We start from the raw sequence: 21927 nt of genomic DNA on the forward strand, positions 1-21927 counted from the left end.
GTCAGCACATTCAACTATGTAAAGAACAAAGTATTTAAGAAGAATATTTAATTAATTCAGATCTAGGATGTGTTATTTTTGTGTTCCCTTTATTTTTTTGAGCAGTGTATATATATATATATATATATATATATATATATATACACACACACACACACATATATACATACACACACATACATTATATATATATATATACACACACACACACACACACACATACTGTACATATACACACACAAAGAAAATTAAGACACCACTCCAAAATTATAAATTTCTGTAGTTTTACAATTTATGGGTATGTGTTTCACTAAAATGAGCAGTTTTGTTAGAGGTTTCAACTCATTCCACTGTATTTGATTATATTAAGAAGCATTCCCCTCACCTCGTCTGCTTTCAGGAGATGCATATAACTGGTCAAAAAGTCCTAGCCCTTTGTAGAGCCTATATACGGTAGCTATAGGCTATCACACTGCTTACTCTACCTATTTGAGAGGCGTATCAATCCTGGTTTCTAAGGCAGTAGAATTGGAGATAACCCAAGTAGCATGTGACCATTATGGTCAGTATGCTAATATACAATGTTCATTGAATGGCTTTGTTTTTACGGTGGTTAATCTCTATATGCCGCCACTTCCCCCTTCTTCAATGGTAGCCTCCTGGAACACATCTCAAAAAAATACTTCTTTCTTGCCCAGTCAGTTATTGTGTGTGGGCGACTTTAATGCCCTTTTAGATGCAACAGTGGAGCGTACGGGTGGTAATGATGATGTGTCAGTGCATCTTCAGTCATGGTGATCTGCACCGGGTGGTGGAAATTTCCTGATACCAAGGAATACTCCTACTATTCCTCAGTCCATAAATCATTTTCCAGAATAGACCTGGCTTTGACCTCCGTTGATATTCTTACATCTGTTAAAGAGGTATCCCACACCCCTAGGGGGATCTCTGACCATGCCGCTGTTGTACTACAAATCTGCTCAGCACCTTCCCAAACGTCAAAGATTTGGCCATGCACTCGGCCTGGCTCGAAATCCCTGCAGTAAACTCTGTGGCACTTACAGCCCACACCGAGTACGGAGCCAATAACTGTCACGGCGGGGAGTGGGGGAAACCCCCCACCGTGCGATGTCAAAGGGTAAAGGGGATCAGCCAGGCCAAAAAGCAGTAATAAGGGAGCAGGTCACCTCCTACAACATCCCTCATCCTCTCCCTGACTCCTCACCATATGAGTGGACCCCGATGGTGGGACGGCTCATACACTGGATACCTAATATCCTGAGTTGCCCTGGAAATCCCTCACTTAGGAGCAGGGGAGAGACGACCTGTTCATCCACAACACAGAGGAACAGGAGTCTCTATCTGAGGCCAGGCTGCAAGGAGAGGGGAACACATACAGCATATGGAGATGGCAGGTAAGCGAAACCAATAACACACTTACCTGCCACAGACACACTGACTGGAACCCGTGCACTGGTGCTGCTGTCCACATCAACATTAAAAGGACACCACACACCACAAACCACAGAGGGACCCAGGACACCCAAAGCTGCAATAAATGTGAGACAGGGGAATGTCTAGTAAACATGCTGGACACCAAACACCACCAGACATCTAACACCAAAACTAGACATATCAACACCCTGAACATAATCCACTCCATACACATAGGGACAGGAAGGGAAGGAGACACCAGGGTAACATAGAACATCTATGACCACAAGGGTGGCCCTCACTGGACAGTTGGAACAAGCCAGGAACCATGAACCACCAGCATACACCAAGGCTGGAGGAACCCAGAGCTTCAGGCATCCAGCAGAAGCTAAATAGCCCAAGCAGCCACACCCACACACACACAGTGTTCACAAAACACTAGGAAGGGAGTTAACCCTTCCAACACCAGACAGAGGAAGGAAGCCACTTAAAGGGGAAGTGCACACACACACACACACACACGCATACCAATCCACATGTTACCACCGGCAACAGCGGTGGCAACCATGTCCTGGCAATCACCCAGAAGGCCAAGACACTGCCACCGCATGCTCTCACAGCAACACGTTGCCGCGGGCAACCGCAAGTGTGGCAACAGTGTCAAAGCGCAAACCAAAGGCCGTGACAATAACACTGACCACCCTGACCCTTTCTCTAAATGGGATGCAGACATGGCCACTCTTACAGGGTCATTTATAGCAGGGTAGCAGCACATAGAAAACAGCTTAAACAGCAGGAATCTCAACTAACATCTTAAGTACTAAATGCAATAATTTACGCTAATGACTCTCAGAAAGTGCATAAAAGGAAGTGGGTACAAGTGCAAAGGGAGCTGCTACTGCTTTATAAAGAACAAACACAAAAAAAAGTTGGTATCAAGGGAAGCCTCTATAGGAGTATGGGGACAAGAATGGTAAGCTTTTGCTCTATCTGGACTGTTCTGAAAAGCCATGTACCTCTATCCCCAGCGTTAAGGCCAGAGATCGTACACTATGTATGCACCCCTCAGAGAGAGATCAACTGTTTTCAGCACCTTTTAATAGAACCTCTATTTCTCCAGATGCCCTGCCTCTAACGTGGCTGTTGGGCGCACCAATTATGCCAGAGGGTGTTTCAGTGGCCATTGGCACCCTCCCACCTGGGAAAAGCCCAGGCTGGTATAAAGCCAACTTTGAAATTGTTGCATCCAAACTGTGTGAGACGTATAACCCTGCATTATCCAATGGTTTCCTACCGGACTCACTAAGAGAACTACTACTACTCCTGCTTAAGCCAGGGAAGGACCCTCTGGAGCTTGATTCCTATCACCCTATTTCACTTGCTAAACAAAGCAATGCTGTCCCCGATTCACCCTGGTTTCATGACAGGGAGGGCCACGGATATAAACATTCATAGACGACACTTACATAGTGGCTGCAGAGGGTTCTGACTCACCAGGGTTTAGATTAGCTTTGAATAGTTTAAAAGCCTTTGATTCTATTGAGTGGCCTTATCTCTGGAATCTACTACCAAGATTTAATATTGGTCCTGAATTCTGTAATTGGGTTAAACTTCTATATGACTCTCCCAGAACATGCATTAGAATGAATTTAGATGTTTCTGGCCCCTTCCCTCTAAAAAGAGTTACGCGTCAGGGTTGCCCATTGACCCCCTTATTGTTCGCCTTGGCTATTGAGCCCCTTGCAGCTGCTATTCGTCACTCCCCTCTATCAAAGGCATCACTCCTGGATCATTGGTTGAAAGTGTATCAGTGTACGCAGATGATATTTTAGTATATCTTATAGTCTATATACTCTTACAGCTTTTGCAAATGCTTGGTCCATTTCTGGTCTTAGTGTGAATTGAAAGAAATCTGCCCTTCTTCCTATGTCTGCCAGCTACCCACATAATTCAGTACTCCCAGTTAATATACCAGTTGTGACTTCAATTAAATACCTTGGGGTAAAAATACAGCCAGAAGTACGCAAGTTTATGGAATTGAATTTAGAGCCCCTTTGTTGCTGAAAACTGCAATAAAGCTGAAAACTTGGGACCATCTCATTCTTACGCTCATTGGCAGAATTAATCTTTTTAAAATGCCATCCTTAGTGCATTTTATTGGCAGGGCCGGTCTCCATGGCTACCCTACAGGCTCCAAAACGTTATGTGGGGTCTCTGCCCCTCATATGTATTATTATTTGGCATCTCAGTTGGTGTATGCCCATTGATGGGTGGGCATACATTTTAGTAATGTGGAAAAGGCCCTGGCGGGTGCGCTCATGGACTTGTACAAAAGCCTTACAAATTTGTTATACAGGTAACAACCCTTTAGCTCTAATCTGTCAAAAACGTTTCCCATTAAGGATTTTATCAATTGCAAGACGCAGGGCGTTATTTACAAGATCACCTGCGACTGCGGTTTGGAATATGTGGGAAAAACTAAACGTGAGCTGCGCAGGCGCCTTGGCGAGCATCTTGGCAATATTGCCAATAACAGGGACACAGCAGTGTCGAAGCATGTTCATGACCACCATCAGGGGAATCCAAATTGCCTTAAGGCAATGGGAATTGAGAAAGTTGTGCATTCAACCCGTGGTGGAGACTGGGACCGTGTGTTACTCCAGAGAGAATCCCGCTGGATTTACACACTAGGTACAGTCTCACCCACGGGACTTAATGAACAGCTCAATTATAGCTGTTTCATTTAGTCCATTAGTGTTTGCCTACATACTTATTATATGTTTCCATGCTGCCCTCCCTCCCTTTTGTCTCCTTTCATATTCATTTTTATTTCCCCCCCCTGCCTCCCTGCCCCTTCCTTTGATTCCATCATCCCTTCTCCTCTTCATATGTGTTCATATACTGCCAACATATTCTTGATTCCAATATTGTTTCATCTTTGTGCCATTAAATACCATATTTACATTGAGCACAGCTACATATCTGGAGCTGCGCGGTCCGACGGTGCCTGGAAACAGTGTCCCGTTTGCTTGGCAACCGTCGCGTGATCTCGCGTGTATCTGCGAGATAGGACGCAGTGACGTCATCTCTATCATTCACGTCCGCTTACTTACCTTCCTCTTTCTATGCGATGTACCGCATGCGCGGGCGTGCACCGCCCGCTCCGAATGAGGTAGGAGTGTCCTAGCCAAGCCTCATTCTGAGGCTGGCTCCCTCTTTAAAAGGTAGTGGTTTTCATGTACTACCTAGGCTACATCAGCCCATGCGTCTGAGTTGGTTATTAGGAGAGGGGCTTTATATCCTAACCCCCCTCTTCCCTTATAGCTAGTCTGCCCACGTTGATCCATATCTGGATCGTGGTGAAACTTTGTCTCTGTGCAGAGCGCACATTTGACATCGTCAGTGCACCCTGCACAGGTTCAGCCCAAGCTCCCGTGTTTCCCCTGATGAGCTTGTTACTCATCTCCTCCAGCGAAACATGCGTGTAGGGACCAGGTAAGCGAGCGCTTTCTAGGGCGCACTAATTCCAGGGTGAGGTTCCTGTAGGTGACTGGTAGCGGGTCACCGTTATCTGGTCACATAGGCCATTGTAGGGCTCTAGGGTATCACTAGGGCCAGCCAGTTCTACACACTACCCTGCATCACACAATTACCGCTAGCAACGGTGTGCTCATCTATCAACACCGGCTAGACAATTGTTGTCTTAGGAGCATCTCATCTGAGCGGTAGGACCAACTGGCTATTTTCTGGTGCCGCCAAGCATCTCTTTTTGTTGTATGACTTGGTTTTGTGCACTATTACCACCTGTGTGGCAAACCGCCGCATTGCTTCTTGTTTATATGTTTATATATTGTTATTCACTATCATGGGACCTATTTTCTAAAAATTCTCTGAGGCTTGCTCTACTAAGTGGCTTCTTATTAAGTGGAGTTAAAAAATAAGGAGTTTAAGAAAAGGAGTTTGGAAACTAAGGTTGGATATAATTTCCTTGTGTGTTGTTGGCTTAATTTTACGTGGTCCTTCAACTACAGCAGACAGGGTCTAAATCTAAATCATTTATACTGTTTTACTTTTTTACTGTAGGAATCCCCATTTAGTATGTGTTGCACAATTTACAACGCAGTCCAGTGCACATCTTGCATGATGTATGCAGTCCTGGAACAGGAGTTCAAGGGTGTATATCTTTGTTCTAGATGTGAGCAAATTACCCGTTTGGAATCGCAGATCGAGTCTCTAAATGGGCAAGTTGCAACACTGAGAGGCATTGATAATTTGCAAAAGAGTTTGCTTCTCACCGAGCAAGCACTCTTTGGGGTAGATGAGGGGGAGGGTGACAGAGAGGAGGCTGAGGAAAGTGAGGTAGCTAGCTGGGTAAAATTTAGAAAGCGGGGTAGAGGGAAGAGTGCCAGGGAGGCTAGCCCTGATCTGACACACCCCAACAAGTTTGCACGTTTGGCAGATGAGGGGGATGTCAGTCCGGGGACGGCACTGCTGCAGCCAGACACTTCCTCTGCCAGTCAGGGGAATGTCAGCTCCAGTAAGCAGGGAACCAGGAGAGCAGGGCAGGCCAGACAGGTGCTGGTAGTGGGAGACTCCATTATTAGGGGAACAGATAGGGAAATCTGTCACAAAGACCGTGATCGCCGAGCAGTGTGCTGTCTTCCTGGCGCTAGAGTTCGACAAATCGCGGATCGGGTTGACAGATTACTGGGAGGGGCTGGAGACGATCCAGCGGTCATGGTCCATATCGGAACCAATGACAAAGTTAGAGGTAGGTGGAGAGTCCTTAAAAATGATTTAAGGGATTTAGGTCAAAAGCTGAGGGCAAGGACCTCAAAAGGTAGTATTTTCCGAAATACTGCCTGTACCACGAGCCACACAAGAAAGGCAATGGGAGATTAGGGAGATTAACAAGTGGCTCAAGAACTGGTGTAGGAAGGAGGGGTTTGGGTTCCTGGAGAACTAGGCCGATTTTTCTATCGGCAACAGGCTCTATCGTAGGGACGGGCTGCACCTCAATGGGGAAGGGGCAGCTGTGCTGGGGAGAAAGATGGCTAGAAGGTTGGAGGAGTGTTTAAACTAGGGACTGGGGGGGAGGGTAATTACGTTATAGGAGGGGAAGATAGTGCAGATAGAGACCGGGGGCAAGGTAATAAGAATGGGGGAGGAATGGAAGGAGGGACTAGAACAATTCAGAAGGAAAGATGTAGGGTAAAAAATATACATAAACCTCTCAAATGTATGTATACTAATGCCAGAAGCCTGACTAATAAAACTGGTGAACTGGAATTAGTGATGTGTGAGGAGGACTATGACATAGTGGGAATAACTGAGACATGGCTGGATGATAGCTATGACTGGGCAGTTAATGTACAAGGTTACAGTCTGTTTAGAAAGGATCGTCAAAACCGGAGAGGGGGAGGGGTCTGCCTTTATATAAAGTCCTGTCTAAAGCCCACAGTCCGAGAAGATATAAGTGAGGGACATGAACATGTGGAGTCACTATGGGTAGAGATACATGGAGCTAAAAACAACAATAAATTACTAATAGGAGTTTACTATAAACCACCTAATATACCGGAGTCCACAGAAAATCTACTACTAAACGAGATAGATGAGGCGGCAAATCATAATGAGGTGGTTATTATGGGGGACTTCAACTACCCAGATATAGACTGGGAAACTGAAACTTGTATATCTCATAAGGGTAACAGGTTCGTGGCAATAACCAAAGACAATTACCTCTCCCAACTGGTTCAGGACCCGACGAGAGGGACGGCCATACTGGACTTAGTATTAACCAATAGACCTGACAGAACAACAGACGTGCAGGTCGGGGGACACCTGGGAAATAGTGACCATAAAGTAATAACCTTCCAATTATCATTCAAAAGAGCGTTTCTACAGGGAGGAACAAAAATACCAAACTTCAAAAAAGCTAAATTTAGCCAACTAAGAGAGGCCATAGGCCAAACTAACTGGGACAAAGTCCTCACAAATACAGACACAAAATGGGATATCTTTAAAAACATCCTAAAAACTCATTGTGAGAGGTACATACCGTATGGGAATAAAAGGTTAAGGAACAAAAAGAAACCAATGTGGATAAACAGAACTGTAAAGAAAGCAATAAATGACAAAAAGAAAGCATATAAAACACTAAAACAGGAGGGGAGTGAGGAAGCACTGAAAAACTATAAGGAAAAAAATAGAACATGTAAAAAACAAATAAAAGCGGCCAAACTAGAGACCGAGAGATTAATTGCCAAAGAGAGTAAAACTAACCCTAAAATGTTCTTCAATTATATAAATGTTAAAAAGTATAAAGCTGAAGGTGTTGGCCCTTTAAAGAGTAATGAGGGGGGAGTCGCAGAGAGCGACGAGGAGAAAGCAAAGCTGTTAAATATTTTTTTCTCCAATGTATTCACTGAGGAAAATAAATTGTCAGATGACATGCAGAATGCAAAAATAAATTCCCCATTAAAAGTGTCCTGTCTGACCCAGGAAGAAGTACATCAGCGACTTAAAAAGATTAAAATAGACAAATCGCCGGGACCGGATGGCATACACCCCCGTATCCTAAAGGAATTAAGTAATGTCATAGCCAGACCCTTATTTCTGATATTTGCAGACTCTATACTGACAGGGAATGTCCCACAGGATTGGCGCGTGGCATATGTGGTGCCAATATTCAAAAAGGGGCCAAAAACAGAGCCTGGAAACTATAGGCCGGTAAGTTTAACATCTGTTGTGGGTAAACTGTTTGAAGGTTTTCTGAGAGATGCTATATTAGAGCATCTCAACGGAAATAAGCAAATAACGCCATATCAGCATGGCTTCGTGAGGGATCGGTCATGTCAAACTAATTTAATTAGTTTCTATGAGGAGGTAAGTTCTAGACTTGACAGCGGCGAATCAATGGATATCGTATATCTGGACTTCTCCAAAGCATTTGACACTGTACCGCATAAAAGGTTAGTATATAAAATGAGAATGCTCGGACTGGGAGAAAACATCTGTGTGTGGGTAAGTAATTGGCTGAGTGATAGAAAACAGAGGGTGGTTATTAACGGTACACACTCAGATTGGGTCACTGTCACTAGCGGAGTACCTCAGGGGTCAGTATTGGGCCCTATTCTCTTCAATATATTTATTAATGATCTTGTAGAAGGCTTGCATAGTAAAGTATCAATTTTCGCAGATGACACTAAACTGTGTAAAGTAATTTACACTGATGAGGACAGTATACTACTACAGAGGGATCTGGATAGATTGGAGGCTTGGGCAGATAAGTGGCAGATGAGGTTTAACACTGATAAATGTAAGGTTATGCACATGGGAAGGAAAAATGCAAGTCACCCGTACATACTAAATGGTAAAACACTCGGTAACACTGACATGGAAAAGGATCTAGGAATTTTAATAAACAGCAAACTAAGCAGCAAAAACCAGTGTCAGGCAGCTGCTGCCAAAGCCAACAAGATAATGGGTTGCATCAAAAGGGGCATAGATTCCAGTGATATGAACATAGTCCTACCACTTTACAAATCGCTAGTCAGACCACACATGGAGTACTGTGTACAGTTCTGGGCTCCTGTAAACAAGGCAGACATAGCAGAGCTAGAGAGGGTTCAGAGGAGGGCAACTAAAGTAATAACTGGAATGGGGCAACTACAGTACCCTGAAAGATTATCAAAATTAGGGTTATTCACTTTAGAAAAAAGACGACTGAGGGGAGATCTAATTAATATGTATAAATATATCAGGGGTCAGTACAGAGATCTATCCCATCAGCTATTTATCCCCAGGACTGTGACTGTGACGAGGGGACATCCTCTGCGTCTGGAGGAAAGAAGGTTTGTACACAAACATAGAAGAGGATTCTTTACGGTAAGAGCAGTGAGACTATGGAACTCTCTGCCTGAGGAGGTGGTGATGGTGAGTACAATAAAGGAATTCAAGAGGGGCCTGGACGTATTTCTGGAGCTTAATAATATTACAGGCTATAGCTACTAGAGAGGGGTCGTTGATCCAGGGAGTTATTCTGATTGCATGATTGGAGTCGGGAAGGAATTTTTTATTCCCCTAAAGTGGAGAAAATTGGCTTCTACCTCACAGGGTTTTTTGCCTTCCTCTGGATCAACTTGCAGGATAACAGGCCGAACTGGATGGACAAATGTCTTTTTTCGGCCTTATGTACTATGTTACTATGTTACTAAATGTTAAGTTTTAATTTCGACCACTTATTACATACTTCTTCTGTCTGAATCAGGTGGTCATCCATTATTATCCAATTTGTAATTTGCAGGTAACAACCCGCAGGTCTCTATCCTCTACCCCTTAAAACTATTGCCCATGTCTTGTCACTTTTGCAGAAGCTTTTTAGGGCTGTTGTGGCTGATGCATTTTCACCTAAGACTGCTATCTGGTCTAACCCTCACTTCCCAGGTTTACCAGGCGCTAAAATGTGGGCTAGAGCAGGTGTCAAATAACTGACCAATCTATTTTCTACTGATGCCATCTTTCTCACATTTGATGCTCTTAAAGTGAAAGATGAAAATTACTCTTACCGGTAATTGGATTTTCCTTTAGCCTCCACAACGGCACTTCCTGGAGGGTACCAGCCTCTTCAGGGAAAGGAAAATAACCGAGATCAGCGCATAAAAGCCCCCTCCCCTTTCTCCTCCCCTTTACCTTCACCAGTTAATAGCCTAGGACTCAAAAAATAGATGTACTATTTAATAAAGTTAAATCAGCATAACAATAAAAATGAAAAGGGTAAACTGTCAACCGAAAAATCAAACAAAAACAAAAAATGTGTGGGAATTCCCCGTGCCGTTGTAGAGGCTAATGGAAAATCCAATTACCGGTAAGAGTAATTTTTATCTTTTCCCCATGTCTCCACAACGGCACTTCCTGGAGGAATAACAAAGAATACACACAGGGGAGGACCACGGCAGACAACACCTTTCTGCCAAAAGATAGGTCCTTATTGGATAGTACATCAAGTTTATAGTGTCTATAAAAAAGTAAAAGGGTTTGACCCAGTAGCCGCTCTGCAAATATCTTCAAGGGACACAAAGGCCCCCTCTGCCCACGAGGCAGCCAAGGCTAGAGTATAATTGGCCCCCAGTCCTGACGGGGGAGCCATCTCTTTTTCATTGTAACACAGAGATATACTGTACAGTATTTGGACGGGAAGATTTCTCTGAGAAGAGGAATCCTTTATTTTTCCCTTTTGACGACAGCCAGGAAATCCCTGAGTTCTTCCTCTTTTGATCAATTCCAGGACGTCTCTGGGAGCGAAAATTACGTCTCTGATGGAAAAACTTATACTCCGTGGGGAAGTCTTTTTTCCTATCAGAAGCCTTCTCCATGTTATCATCTAAGGCTTTCCCGAATAAATGATCGCATTCACATGGGATGGCACAGAGCTTATTCTTTGATGCTGAATCCCCATTCCAAGACCTTAACTATACGGCCTTACGGGAGGCATTTGATAAGGCTGCGGTTTTTGCTGATAAATTCACCACTTCTTGCTGTATAAGTGGCTAAGATGCTGGGACGCAACATAGCCATAGAAGACTCTCAAGATTTTTTAAGCAAGGATTCACATTTCTTATCTATAGGATCCTTGAGGATCCCTAAGTGTTCAAACGGCAATGAAAATTTCTCGGAGATCCTAGCGACTGGCGCATGTACCCTTGGGGCCTTGTCCCAGGAGCTGGAATCATCCTCTGCAAAAGGCTATTTCCTTTTAAACATCCTAGATGCCGCCTGCCTCTTCTCAGGATCTTTCCATTCATTCTGGATTAAATTCTTTATGTTGGAGTGCACTGGGAAGACCAGGTTTCTTTTTCTCCGCCAGGCCAAGAACATCTGATCCTGGACGGATAATTGCTCTTTAGTCTCTTCTAAATTTATTGTCGCCCTAATTGTTTTAAGTAAGGACTCGGTTTGCTCTATGGAACACAAAGGGCGACCCAAGGAGCCTTCAGAGATACTAGAATCAGAAGAGCTTTTTTTCTCGTCCAGATCAGAAATATGTTCATCAATTACAGAGGGAACCGCTCAAGGTGGACGGTCTAGGAGAGACTACCGCCAATCTCGCATCAATGGCTGCACCAATTATCTTCCTTAATTAAGGATCTTAAACTATCCACAACAGATGAAGATTCCTCTGAGACCACTCAATTTATGCATTTTATACAAAGTTTTTTCGGTAGCAGCGGATAATATCTTTTTGCACATCTGACATCTTTTTTGTGACGGTTCTCCAGAAGATTTCAAGCTCTCCCTCCCCTAAAAAACAGGGGGGAGTGGGAATAATATATATATATAATATATATATATATATATATATATATATATATACACACACACACACACACACTATATATGTAATTTGATTGGATCTTCACTCACAGTATTGTTTTTATATCTGGAATACACTCCGTGTTTTATTTGAGTCTTAATCTAGACTTTATCTGAATCCCAATTATGAACCCTATAAAATGTTTGGAGGAGCGCAGTTCGGTAGCTACTGAGGAAGAGGCAAGTCGCCTCGAAACTCGTCTAGCAAACTACGCCCCCTCCACATCCAGTACTGGTCCGGACCTAGAGTACAGAAGAATTCCGTGGATATAAAAGAAATTTCTTGCAGTGGCCATCGTTGATACAGACTCCTACTGTAGTATAGGACCTGTGCATCTGTGATACAGACTTTTGCTGTGGTGTAGGACCTGTGTACCACATGACTTTACTATTGCACCAGCTGATCTGATCACCTGATCTGTCTATCAGGATCACCTGACTTGGACACGCCCCCCAAGCAACGGAGCCGAGCACTCCAAACACATGTATTCAGCGTCTCGGTGATAACATCCTACTCCCCATTCTTTGGAAGGTGCCCGTGCAGACACGTGAGTTTCACACCTGCGTTCAGGTGTCCGCTCGTGAGCCCCGTTTGAAGGGGCTCACGAGCGGTCCTGAACGCAGCCGTCCGGCCCCAATGCATTCTCAGTGGAGGCGGATCCACTGAGAATGCATCCGCCTGCCAGCGCTCAGCCTCCGCTCCGCTCAGTGAGCGGACACCTGAACGCTGCTTGCAGCGTTCGGGTGTCCGCCTGGCCGTGCGGAGGCAAGCGGATCTGTCCAGACACAATATGGCTCAATCTTCAAGCGGATCCGTTCCCCATTGACTTTCAATGTAAAGTCTGAACGGATCCGCTCAGGCTACTTTCACACTTAGAAAATTTTCTAAGTTATAATGCAGACGGATCCGTTCTGAACGGATGCGAACGTCTGCATTATCGGAGCGGATCCGTCTGATGAAACATCAGACGGATCCGCTCCGAACGCTAGTGTGAACGTAGCCTAAGCGATTCTGCTGACACACCAACGGACACTACAAACACTACGGAGTGGTAAGAGTCTCACTGAGACAATCTAATAAGCTTGGCAACTATTTACCAGACTATATCGGGCGGTCTATGAGAAGAGTGGTGCTTACCTTTGTGTTACAGCTGGATACCTTTTTTGCCACAGTTGTGGCACGTCTCAGGAGATTGTATATATTGGAGTCCGTATATTATGAGGGCGCCAGACCTCTGAACACCCTTTGAATTGTCACACAGTGACTTATTTTATTTAGTGACGTTTTATTGAGTGATTTTTATTGTTTATTGTTTCATTTTTGGATGGGTGACCCAGTGAGCAGTGAACCCTTCCATCCAGGTGTATATATATATTCTTTAAAGAGGAAAGCCGTCACCAAGAAGGCAGGATGTTTATTATATATATATATATATATATATATACACATATATACATACACACATCCTGCCTTCTTGGTGACGGCTTTCCTCTTTAAAGAATATATATATATATATATATATATATATATATATATATATATACACACACACATACACAAAAAATGTGCATATATATCCACATACACATGTCCTCAGGGAGGAGGCTGACCGGGCTAGAGGGCCTGGAGGTATCGGTGGCTTTCCTTGCAGGGTCCACATCACCTGGGGCAGACATTCTGGCGGTCCGCAGGAGGCAAGCGTTGCTATTTCCCCCACGCTGACTATGTTGGAAGGCAGAACGTGGACCACCCACCTCCTTTTCAATGCTGCTGCCAGCCCGAGTGCTTCCGGGTAAGGCGTGATGACGTCACATGCCTGCGCTGCGTTCAACAGCACGCGGTACCTGGAAGTAGATATTGGAGTGTTCCCTAGAAATGGGAACCCCCCCCCAACCACCGTACCAATGATCCTGGCCAACACACATGGGAAGAAAAGCCAGAGGCAGCCAGCACATGTTAGACTTAAGCCAGAGGGGAAGGAGGATCTGCCCAAAATCGCTCCGGGATCCTTCCCCCTACAGGAGCCCTCCGGAAGATCGGGAGAACTTACCAAAGGCCCTGCGCACCCATGCTGATCCCCATCCTGTCACTTGAGGGACAGGAAAACAACTGGTGACGGTAAAGGGGAGGAGGCTTTTATGCGCTGATCTTGGTTGTTTTTCGGTCCCTGAAGAGGCGGGTACCCTCCAGGAAGTGCTGTTGTGGAGGCATGGGGAAAAAATAGGAGATTCCACGGCATGATTATTTTCATTATCTTCAGCTTAGGCATGCTGCACGGGAGCAAGTTAGGTTGATGGCTATTACACTGACCTCATCTATATTTGAAGACCTTATTGGCACCCCGAACTTCTCTAAACCCCTAACCAAAGTATATCATTTATTGCAGTCTAGTGGAGCTAAGCCCTCAGAAATATTATGCTAAAAATGGTCAGTAGATATCCCATCATTAACAGTTGAAGTTTAGAGGGAGGTAGACCGCTTCTATTTTTCCTCGGTGGCTAGTGCTTGTGTTTTACTCATCCAAACGAAATTCTTAAACAGGATATACTATACCCCAGTGAGACTCAAACAAATGTTTTCATTGTCAGGTGGCTGTTGGGACGTACATTTCTTAATACTTATTTTCAATTCCCCAGGATCCCCAGGGGGCATATGATAGGCTTTTCCTCTGTGCTCATAAAATCTTAATGTCTTGCTTAACCTTACTCACTGGATCCAATTAATATGTTCCTTTATACAAAATCCTGTACAATAACAGAAAACATCCCCATAACATTTGATAAAATCTGGGCGCGCTGAATTGAACTTGACAGTACTGCTCTTTAATGGCACTTTATTTCTGCATTTCTGTGAACTGAAAATGCTTTGCATAACATTGGAGACAAGAAGTATGAATGTATATGTAATTGGGAGTCTTAACGGACAAGAATAGGACATGTCGGGGTCACGGAACGGAGCAACAGATGCGGACAGCACATAGTATGCTGGCCGCATCTTTTGCAGACCCATTAAAATGAATGGTTCTGAATACGGAATCAAAATACGGTCCGCATACGGAATGCAAAAAACGTTTGTGTGCATGAGCCCTAAGGCTGTATTAGATGCCTTTGTTGCAGTATTCATCAAAATGCCAGGGAAAATAGCACAGTGAGCTGTGCTATTTTTGCTGGTAAATGACTGACCTCATGACTGTCAGTGGGGTACCTTAAGAACCATCATGTGACAGATCCGTGCCTATAGCCGATTCTCGGCCACATTAGTGAGTACTGCATACAATTGTGCCTCTCTGTCACCACATTTTTTCTCCTATGGAGTATTCAGAGAAACATCCTCCATACAGGTCCTCATATACATGGAAGCTGCAGGTGAAAACAGGAAGCAGGACCACAGACTTTATTTCTGGCACCTATTTAGCATTCCATTCATGCCAGGTGTGAAACATAAAAAAGGGTCTAAAAGAAAAACTAGGGGGCACATTTATTAAGATTAGTGTTTTAGATGCCGGTCTTAATAAGCCCTATACCTGGCGGTGGATACGCCACAGTTATGAAGAGGCGCAGGCCTCTTCATGACTTCAGCGGATGCGCCACCGCTTCTAAAACAGGTGTAGAAAATGTTTAATAAATGACCCCTTAGATTTGTTGACCAGTCACAGTACAGCTTCCATGCTGTTTGCTCATGTATCACACTAACTAATGTGTCCTCTGAATGACGCATAGGAATTCTGTATTGATACCAGTTATATGCTATGGCCATAGAGATAAGTATAGCGAGATATGTATAATCCCTGCTTTCATTTAATTTACATTCAGTCACCAGTTGGTCCATTCCTGTGGCTAGTAGTTTAATTTTTTAATACATGTGTGGCATATAGAACAAATCCATTTTATAAGGACCACTTAAAATACAATGTATAAAAGGGCTCACCTTCTACTGCAGAATGTGCCCTTCCTGACTTTTCCTCAGTTAGCGTACAGATCATGTCCAAGATATGGGCTTCTCTCATTAATTTATCAAGTGCATATAACTCATGACAGCGAAGGGGTCCAAATGTGCCTAAATGCTGCAGAAAATGATAACAAGTATAGGTTAATACAAGGTTAGCACATTCTGTTGAGGATAAAAGATAACACAACCGCTTCAGCGAACATAAATATTTCTGCAAGCTGCACAATTAATGTTTATTTGCTGAATTTTTAGAGGTTCCGCCCGGCAGTGTGTTATGATAAACAAAAGAGCCCATGCCCTGCGCGATTCAGCGCAGGGCAAGGGAGCGCATCGAAGCATGAGATGCTCCGATCCTAGCCTCAGGGGGGCTGCCTGGGTGAAAGTAAGGGTATGTCCGGGTTCAGCTCTGACCCCGGACAACCCCTTTAAGGAACAAGAAAAAAAAAAACAATGTGGATAAATAGAACTGTAAAGAAAGCGATAAATGACAAAAACAAAGCTTTTAAATCCGTAAAACAGGAGGGTAGCGAGGAAGCATTAAAAAACTATAAGGAAACTATAAGGCAAACTAGACAGAGAGATTAATTGCCAAAGAGTAAAACTAACCCAAAAATGTTCTTCAATTATATAAAAAGTATAAATCAGAAGGTGTCGGCCCTTTACAAAGTAAGGTCTCATGCACACGGCCGTTGTGAGTCTATTCCGGGATGGATCGAGACCAATTCAACTTGAATGGGTCCGTGATCCGTCCACACCGTAAAAATATAAATAAATAGAACAAGTTCTATTTTTTGCGGTGCAGAGGCACGGCCAGAAACACCACAGAAGCACTCCGTAGTGCTTCCGTGGGGTTCCAATCTGTGCTTCCGTTCAGCACCTCAGTAATTGCGGACCTATTCAAGTAAATGCGGAGTGCACACGGACCGTTGCCCGTGTATTGCGGACCCGCCGTATGCGGGCCGCAATACGGCCATGGGCATACAACAGCCATGTGCAAGAGGCGTAAAGCCTCATTCACACATCAGTGTTTCACGGATGTGTTCTGTACGTGTTCTCCTATGTTTCACCATAAGTTCTAGACTTGACAGCGGCGAATCAATGGATGTCGTATATCTGGACTTCTCCAAAGCATTTGACACTGTACCACATAAAAGGTTAGTATATAAAATGAGAATGCTCGGACTGGGAGAAAACGTCTGTAAGTGGGTAAGTAACTGGCTCAATGATAGAAAACAGAGGGTGGTTATTAATGGTACACACTCAGATTGGGTCACTGTCACTAGTGGGGTACCTCAGGGAGAACATAGTCCTGCCACTTTACAAATCACTAGTCAGACCACACAGTAGTGTACAGTTCTAGGCTCCTGTGAACAAGGCAGACATAGAGCTGGAGAGGGTTCAGAGGAGTGCAACTAAAGTAAAAACTGGAATGTGTGGACTACAGTACCCAGAAAGATTATCAAAATTAGGGTTATTCAATTAAAAATTAAATTAAAAAAAAGACGACTGAGGGGAGATCTAATAACTATGTATGAATATATGAGGGGTCAGTACAGAGATCTCTCCAATCATCTATTTATCTCCAGGACTGTGACAAGGGGACATCCTCTGCGTCTGGAGGAAAGAAGGTTTGTACTCAAACATAGAAGAGAATTCTTTACGGTAAGAGCAGTGAGACTATGGAACTCTCTGCCTGAGGAGGTGGTGATGGTGAACTCACTAAAAGACTTCAAGAGGGGCCTGGATGTATTCCTGGAGTGTAATAATATTACAAGCTATAGCTACTAGAGAGGGGTCGTTGATCCAGGGAGTTATTCTGATTGCCTGATTGGAGTCGGGAAATAATTTTTCCCCCTAAAGTGGGGAAAATTGGCTTCTACCTCACAGGTTTTTTTTGCCTTCCTCTGGATCAACTTGCAGGATAACAGGCTGAACTGAATGGACAGATGTCTTTTTTCGGCTGTATAAACTATGTTACTATGTTATGTAATTTATCACATTGAAAACAAAGGAACGGGAACATTTTGCAGCCATTTGGGCATCCTGTGTACCTTACCGCTAGCCAAGACAAGGTGACTGGGGGTAAGGTACACGTCCCTATGTCAATATGGTGCTGAGGAGTGCCGGCCCCAGCCTCCATTAGTGACAGGTGAAGACTGGCATCATTAGCTTTAGTGGCCAGCATAGGGACACTGATGCTCTAAGCATTGTGTTGCTCACATGGGCTGAAGCCACATTATAAAAGGGCAGGGCTTTTCCTGTCAATATGGTCAAATGACAGGGTGTTGGTGTGTATAGCTTGCTGACCCTGTGCGGCCACTGAACTGTGGGACCTGAAGCTGGACCAAGAAAGGAAAAGGAGAGGAGAGGCCCACAGGGTGCAGAACAGAACTTTTAGAACCCAGAGAGAATGGGGAACTGACACAGTACAGAAAGACCACATTATAACAGGTGCAGCCCCGCCAGGTGAACCACTGTTAAAGTGTAACTGTCATTTCAGTTTAACCACCTCAGCTCCCCTAGCTTAAAGGGGCTTCTGTCAGCCCACTAAACCGTTTTTTTTTTTTTGTTTAATAATAATCCCTACACTGCGATCTCTGCATACATAAGTAAAATAATAATTTTCGTTCAGTAGAATTTGATAAAACGCTATTTTTATAATATGTAAATTACCTTGCTACCAGCAAGTAGGGCGGCTACTTGCTGGTAGCAGCCGCATCCTCCGACCCTAATGACGCCCCCTCCGCATTGTGATTGACAGGGCCAGGGAACGGAATCGTTCTCTGCTGGCCCTGCCTGTTTTCATTCAATATCTGGCGCCTGCGCCGCGGCCGTACCTATCTTCAATCTGCGCAGGCGCACTGAGAGGCGGCCACTCACTCGGCCGCTCCATCCTCAATGCGCCTGCGCCGATGACGTCACATCTACACCCGGCGCAGGCGCATTGAAGATGGAGCGGCCGAGTGAGTGGCCGCCTCTCAGTGCGCCTGCGCAGATTGAAGATAGGTACGGCCGCGGCACAGGCGCCAGATATTGAATGAAAATAGGCAGGGCCAGCAGAGAACGATTCCGTTCCCTGGCCCTGTCAATCACAATGCGGAGGGGGCGTCATTAGGATCAGAGGATGCGGCTGCTACCAGCAAGTAGCCGCCCTACTTGCTGGTAGCAAGGTAATTTACCTATTATAAAAATAGCGTTTTATCAAATTCTACTGAACGAAAATTATTATTTTACTTATGTATGCAGAGATCGCAGTGTAGGGATTATTATTAAAAAAAAAAACAAAAAAAAAAAAAAACGGTTTAGTGGGCTGACAGAAACCCTTTAAACACCCTTAATGACCAGACCACTTTTTACAATTCTGCACTACACTACTTTCACGGTTTATTGCTCGGTCATACAACTTACCACCCAAATGAATTTTACCTCCTTTTCTTCTCACTAATAGAGCTTTCATTTGGTGGTATTTCATTGCTGCTGATATTTTTACTTTTTTTTATATTAATCGAAATCGACCGAAATTTTTCTGTTGTAAAATTTTTCAAACAAAACTACATTTCTATATACATTTTTCTCTAAATTTATTGTTCTACATGTCTTTGATAAAAAAATGCAATAAGTGTATATTTATTGGTTTGCGCAAAAGTTATAGCGTTTACAAACTATGGTACAAAAATGTGAATTTCCGCATTTTGAAGCAGCTCTGACTTTCTGAGCACCTGTCATGTTTCCTGAGGTTCTACAATGGCCAGACAGTACAAACACCCCACAAATGACCCCATTTCGGAAAGTAGACACCCTAAGGTATTCGCTGATGGGCATAGTGAGTTCATGGAAGTTTTTATTTTTTGTCACAAGTTAGCGGAAAATAATAACTATTTTTTTTATTTAATTTTTTTCTTACAAAGTCTCATATTCTACTAACTTGTGACAAAAAATAAAATTTTACATGAACTCGCCATGCCCCTCACGAAATACCTTGGGGTGTCTTCTTTCCAAAATGGGGTCACTTGTGGGGTATTTATACTGCCCTGGCATTTTAGGGGCCCTAAAGCGTGAGAAGAAGTCTGGAATCTAAATGTCTAAAAATGTTTATGCATTTGGATTCCTTGAGGGGTATGGTGAGTTCATGCGAGATTTTTTTTTTTGTCACAAGTTAGTGGAATATGAGACTTTGTAAGAAAAAATAAAAAAACAAAAATAAAACAATTTCCGCTAACTTGTGCCAAAAAAATAAATAAATCTTCTATGAACTCGCCATGCCCCTCAAAAGTGATCTTTATAGCGCAGCAGCGATTTTACTGTGTTTTTGCAGTGATCAGAAAAAAAATAATTTCTGTCCCTGCGGTGGGGCGGACTGAACGCAAGTGTGCGCACAAGATCAGGCCTGATCGGGCGAACACTGCGTTTTTTGTAGAGCCTATAGAACATGTCCTATTCTTGTCCGCAATTGCGGACAAGAAAAGGCATTTTCTATATAGTTCTGGCAATGTGCGGATCCGCAAAATGCGGAAAGCACATTGCTGGTGTACGTGTCTGAATGGAGCCTTACAGGGGGGTGATCAATAACAGGGGGGTGATCATGGAGTCTATATGGGGTGATCACCCCCCTGTAAGGCTCCATTCAGACGTCCGTATGTGTTTTGCGGATCCGCAAAACACATACTGACGTGTGAATGGAGCCTTACAGGGGGGTGATCAATGACAGGGGGGTGATCAGGGAGTCTATATGGGGTGATCACCCCCCTGTCATTGATCACCCCCCTGTAAGGCTCCATTCAGACGTCCGTATGTGATTTGCAGATCCGCAAAACACATACGGACGTCTGAATGGAGCCTTACAGGGGGGTGATCAATGACAGGGGGGTGATCAGGGAGTCTAATATGGGGTGATCAGGGGTTAATAAGGGGTTAATAAGTGACGGGGGGGGGGGGGTGTAGTGTAGTGGTGTTTGGTGCTACTTACAGAGCTGCCTGTGTCCTCTAGTGGTCGATCCAAGCAAAAGGGACCACCAAAGGACCAGGTAGCAGGTATATTAGATGCTGTTAACAAGACAGCGTCTAATATACCGGCAGGCTGTAGATCCACTCGTTTACCTCCCGATCCTGTGAACGCGTGCTCCTGTGTGCGCGCGTTCTCAGGAAATGACGCGCCGAAGCGTGAAGGAGGAACAAATCGACAGCAGCCGGAACGCAATCCTGCATTAGGCGGTCCGGAGGCGGTTAAAGGGAACCTGTCACCAGTTTTCTGCTGCCCTCACTTCTAGATCCTAACATCTGAGTCCCCATATTCATGAGCTCACGGCTCTCTGCGCCCACCTGCTTCTGATTGACAGGTTTTTCCATATGAATCAGCAGCAAGTGTGCGGGGAGAGCCAAGAGCTCATGAATATGGGGACTCATCAGAATACGCTGGATCTTTTTAATAGAAGATTTTTAGATTAAAGAGTTGAGAAAGTGGCCCATCATTTTTCTAAGGGGCTCTGTCACTAGTTTATTTTGCCCTTTGTTAGGACACCATAAAACTGGGGACAGATTCCCTTTAACCCCCTTCAGAACCCTGCCATTTTTCACCTTAAAGGGAACATTTCACCTCCAAAAACCATCTGAAGCTGCCAGTAGTACTTGAGAGTAGCGAGCAGTGTGTTTCTGACAATTGTTTTGTTCCTGAAAGCAGATGCGGCAAAAGCTCTGAAAAGGTTTCTTTATCCCCTGCCGGCGCGCTTCTCTAGACATACTTGAAGTCAAGGGGGCAGCGGCCTCCTTGCTTCAAGTTAAGATAACCACGCCCCCTTCCCTGCCCCTTCACTGTGACTGACAGCGCTTATGCAGAGAGTTCGACAAAGCCAGCCAAACAGCCGGCTGTCAGTCACAGCGAAGGGGGCGTGGTCATCTTGACTTGAAGCAAGGAGGCCGCTGCCCCCTTGATTGTCAGTCAGGGACTGGGGTAGTGAAAAGAGGCAGTCTGGAAGCCTCTCTATGTTACACACAAGCATCTTCTGAAGATTGAAGACCGAAGACAGATTCTCCTTAGTAACGATGATACAGCTTTGCTTAGAAGACCTTACAGCCTGTTTTCTAGTACAAAGAAACATCGTTCCCTAATAAAGCATATTACAAAAATGTTTAACATCCGTGTCCCTACACTATATTAAAAATAAATCGAAACG

The 21927-nt window shown here is 44.2% G+C and overlaps 1 protein-coding gene across 6 annotated transcripts in view; it reads right to left on the minus strand.

Moving 5' to 3' along the window:
- The window catches only part of RIPOR1 (RHO family interacting cell polarization regulator 1), a 381181-nt gene that overhangs the window by 76740 nt on the left and 282514 nt on the right, over positions 1-21927 (minus strand). For all 6 annotated transcript variants that reach the window (XM_040410140.1, XM_040410139.1, XM_040410137.1 and 3 more), the window contains one exon: positions 15737-15872. In XM_040410140.1, the coding sequence (XP_040266074.1) occupies positions 15737-15872 (136 nt within the window). The remainder of the gene's footprint in view (positions 1-15736; positions 15873-21927) is intronic.

Source organism: Bufo bufo, chromosome 10 (genome assembly GCF_905171765.1).
Source record: "Bufo bufo chromosome 10, aBufBuf1.1, whole genome shotgun sequence".
NCBI lineage: Eukaryota > Metazoa > Chordata > Amphibia > Anura > Bufonidae > Bufo > Bufo bufo.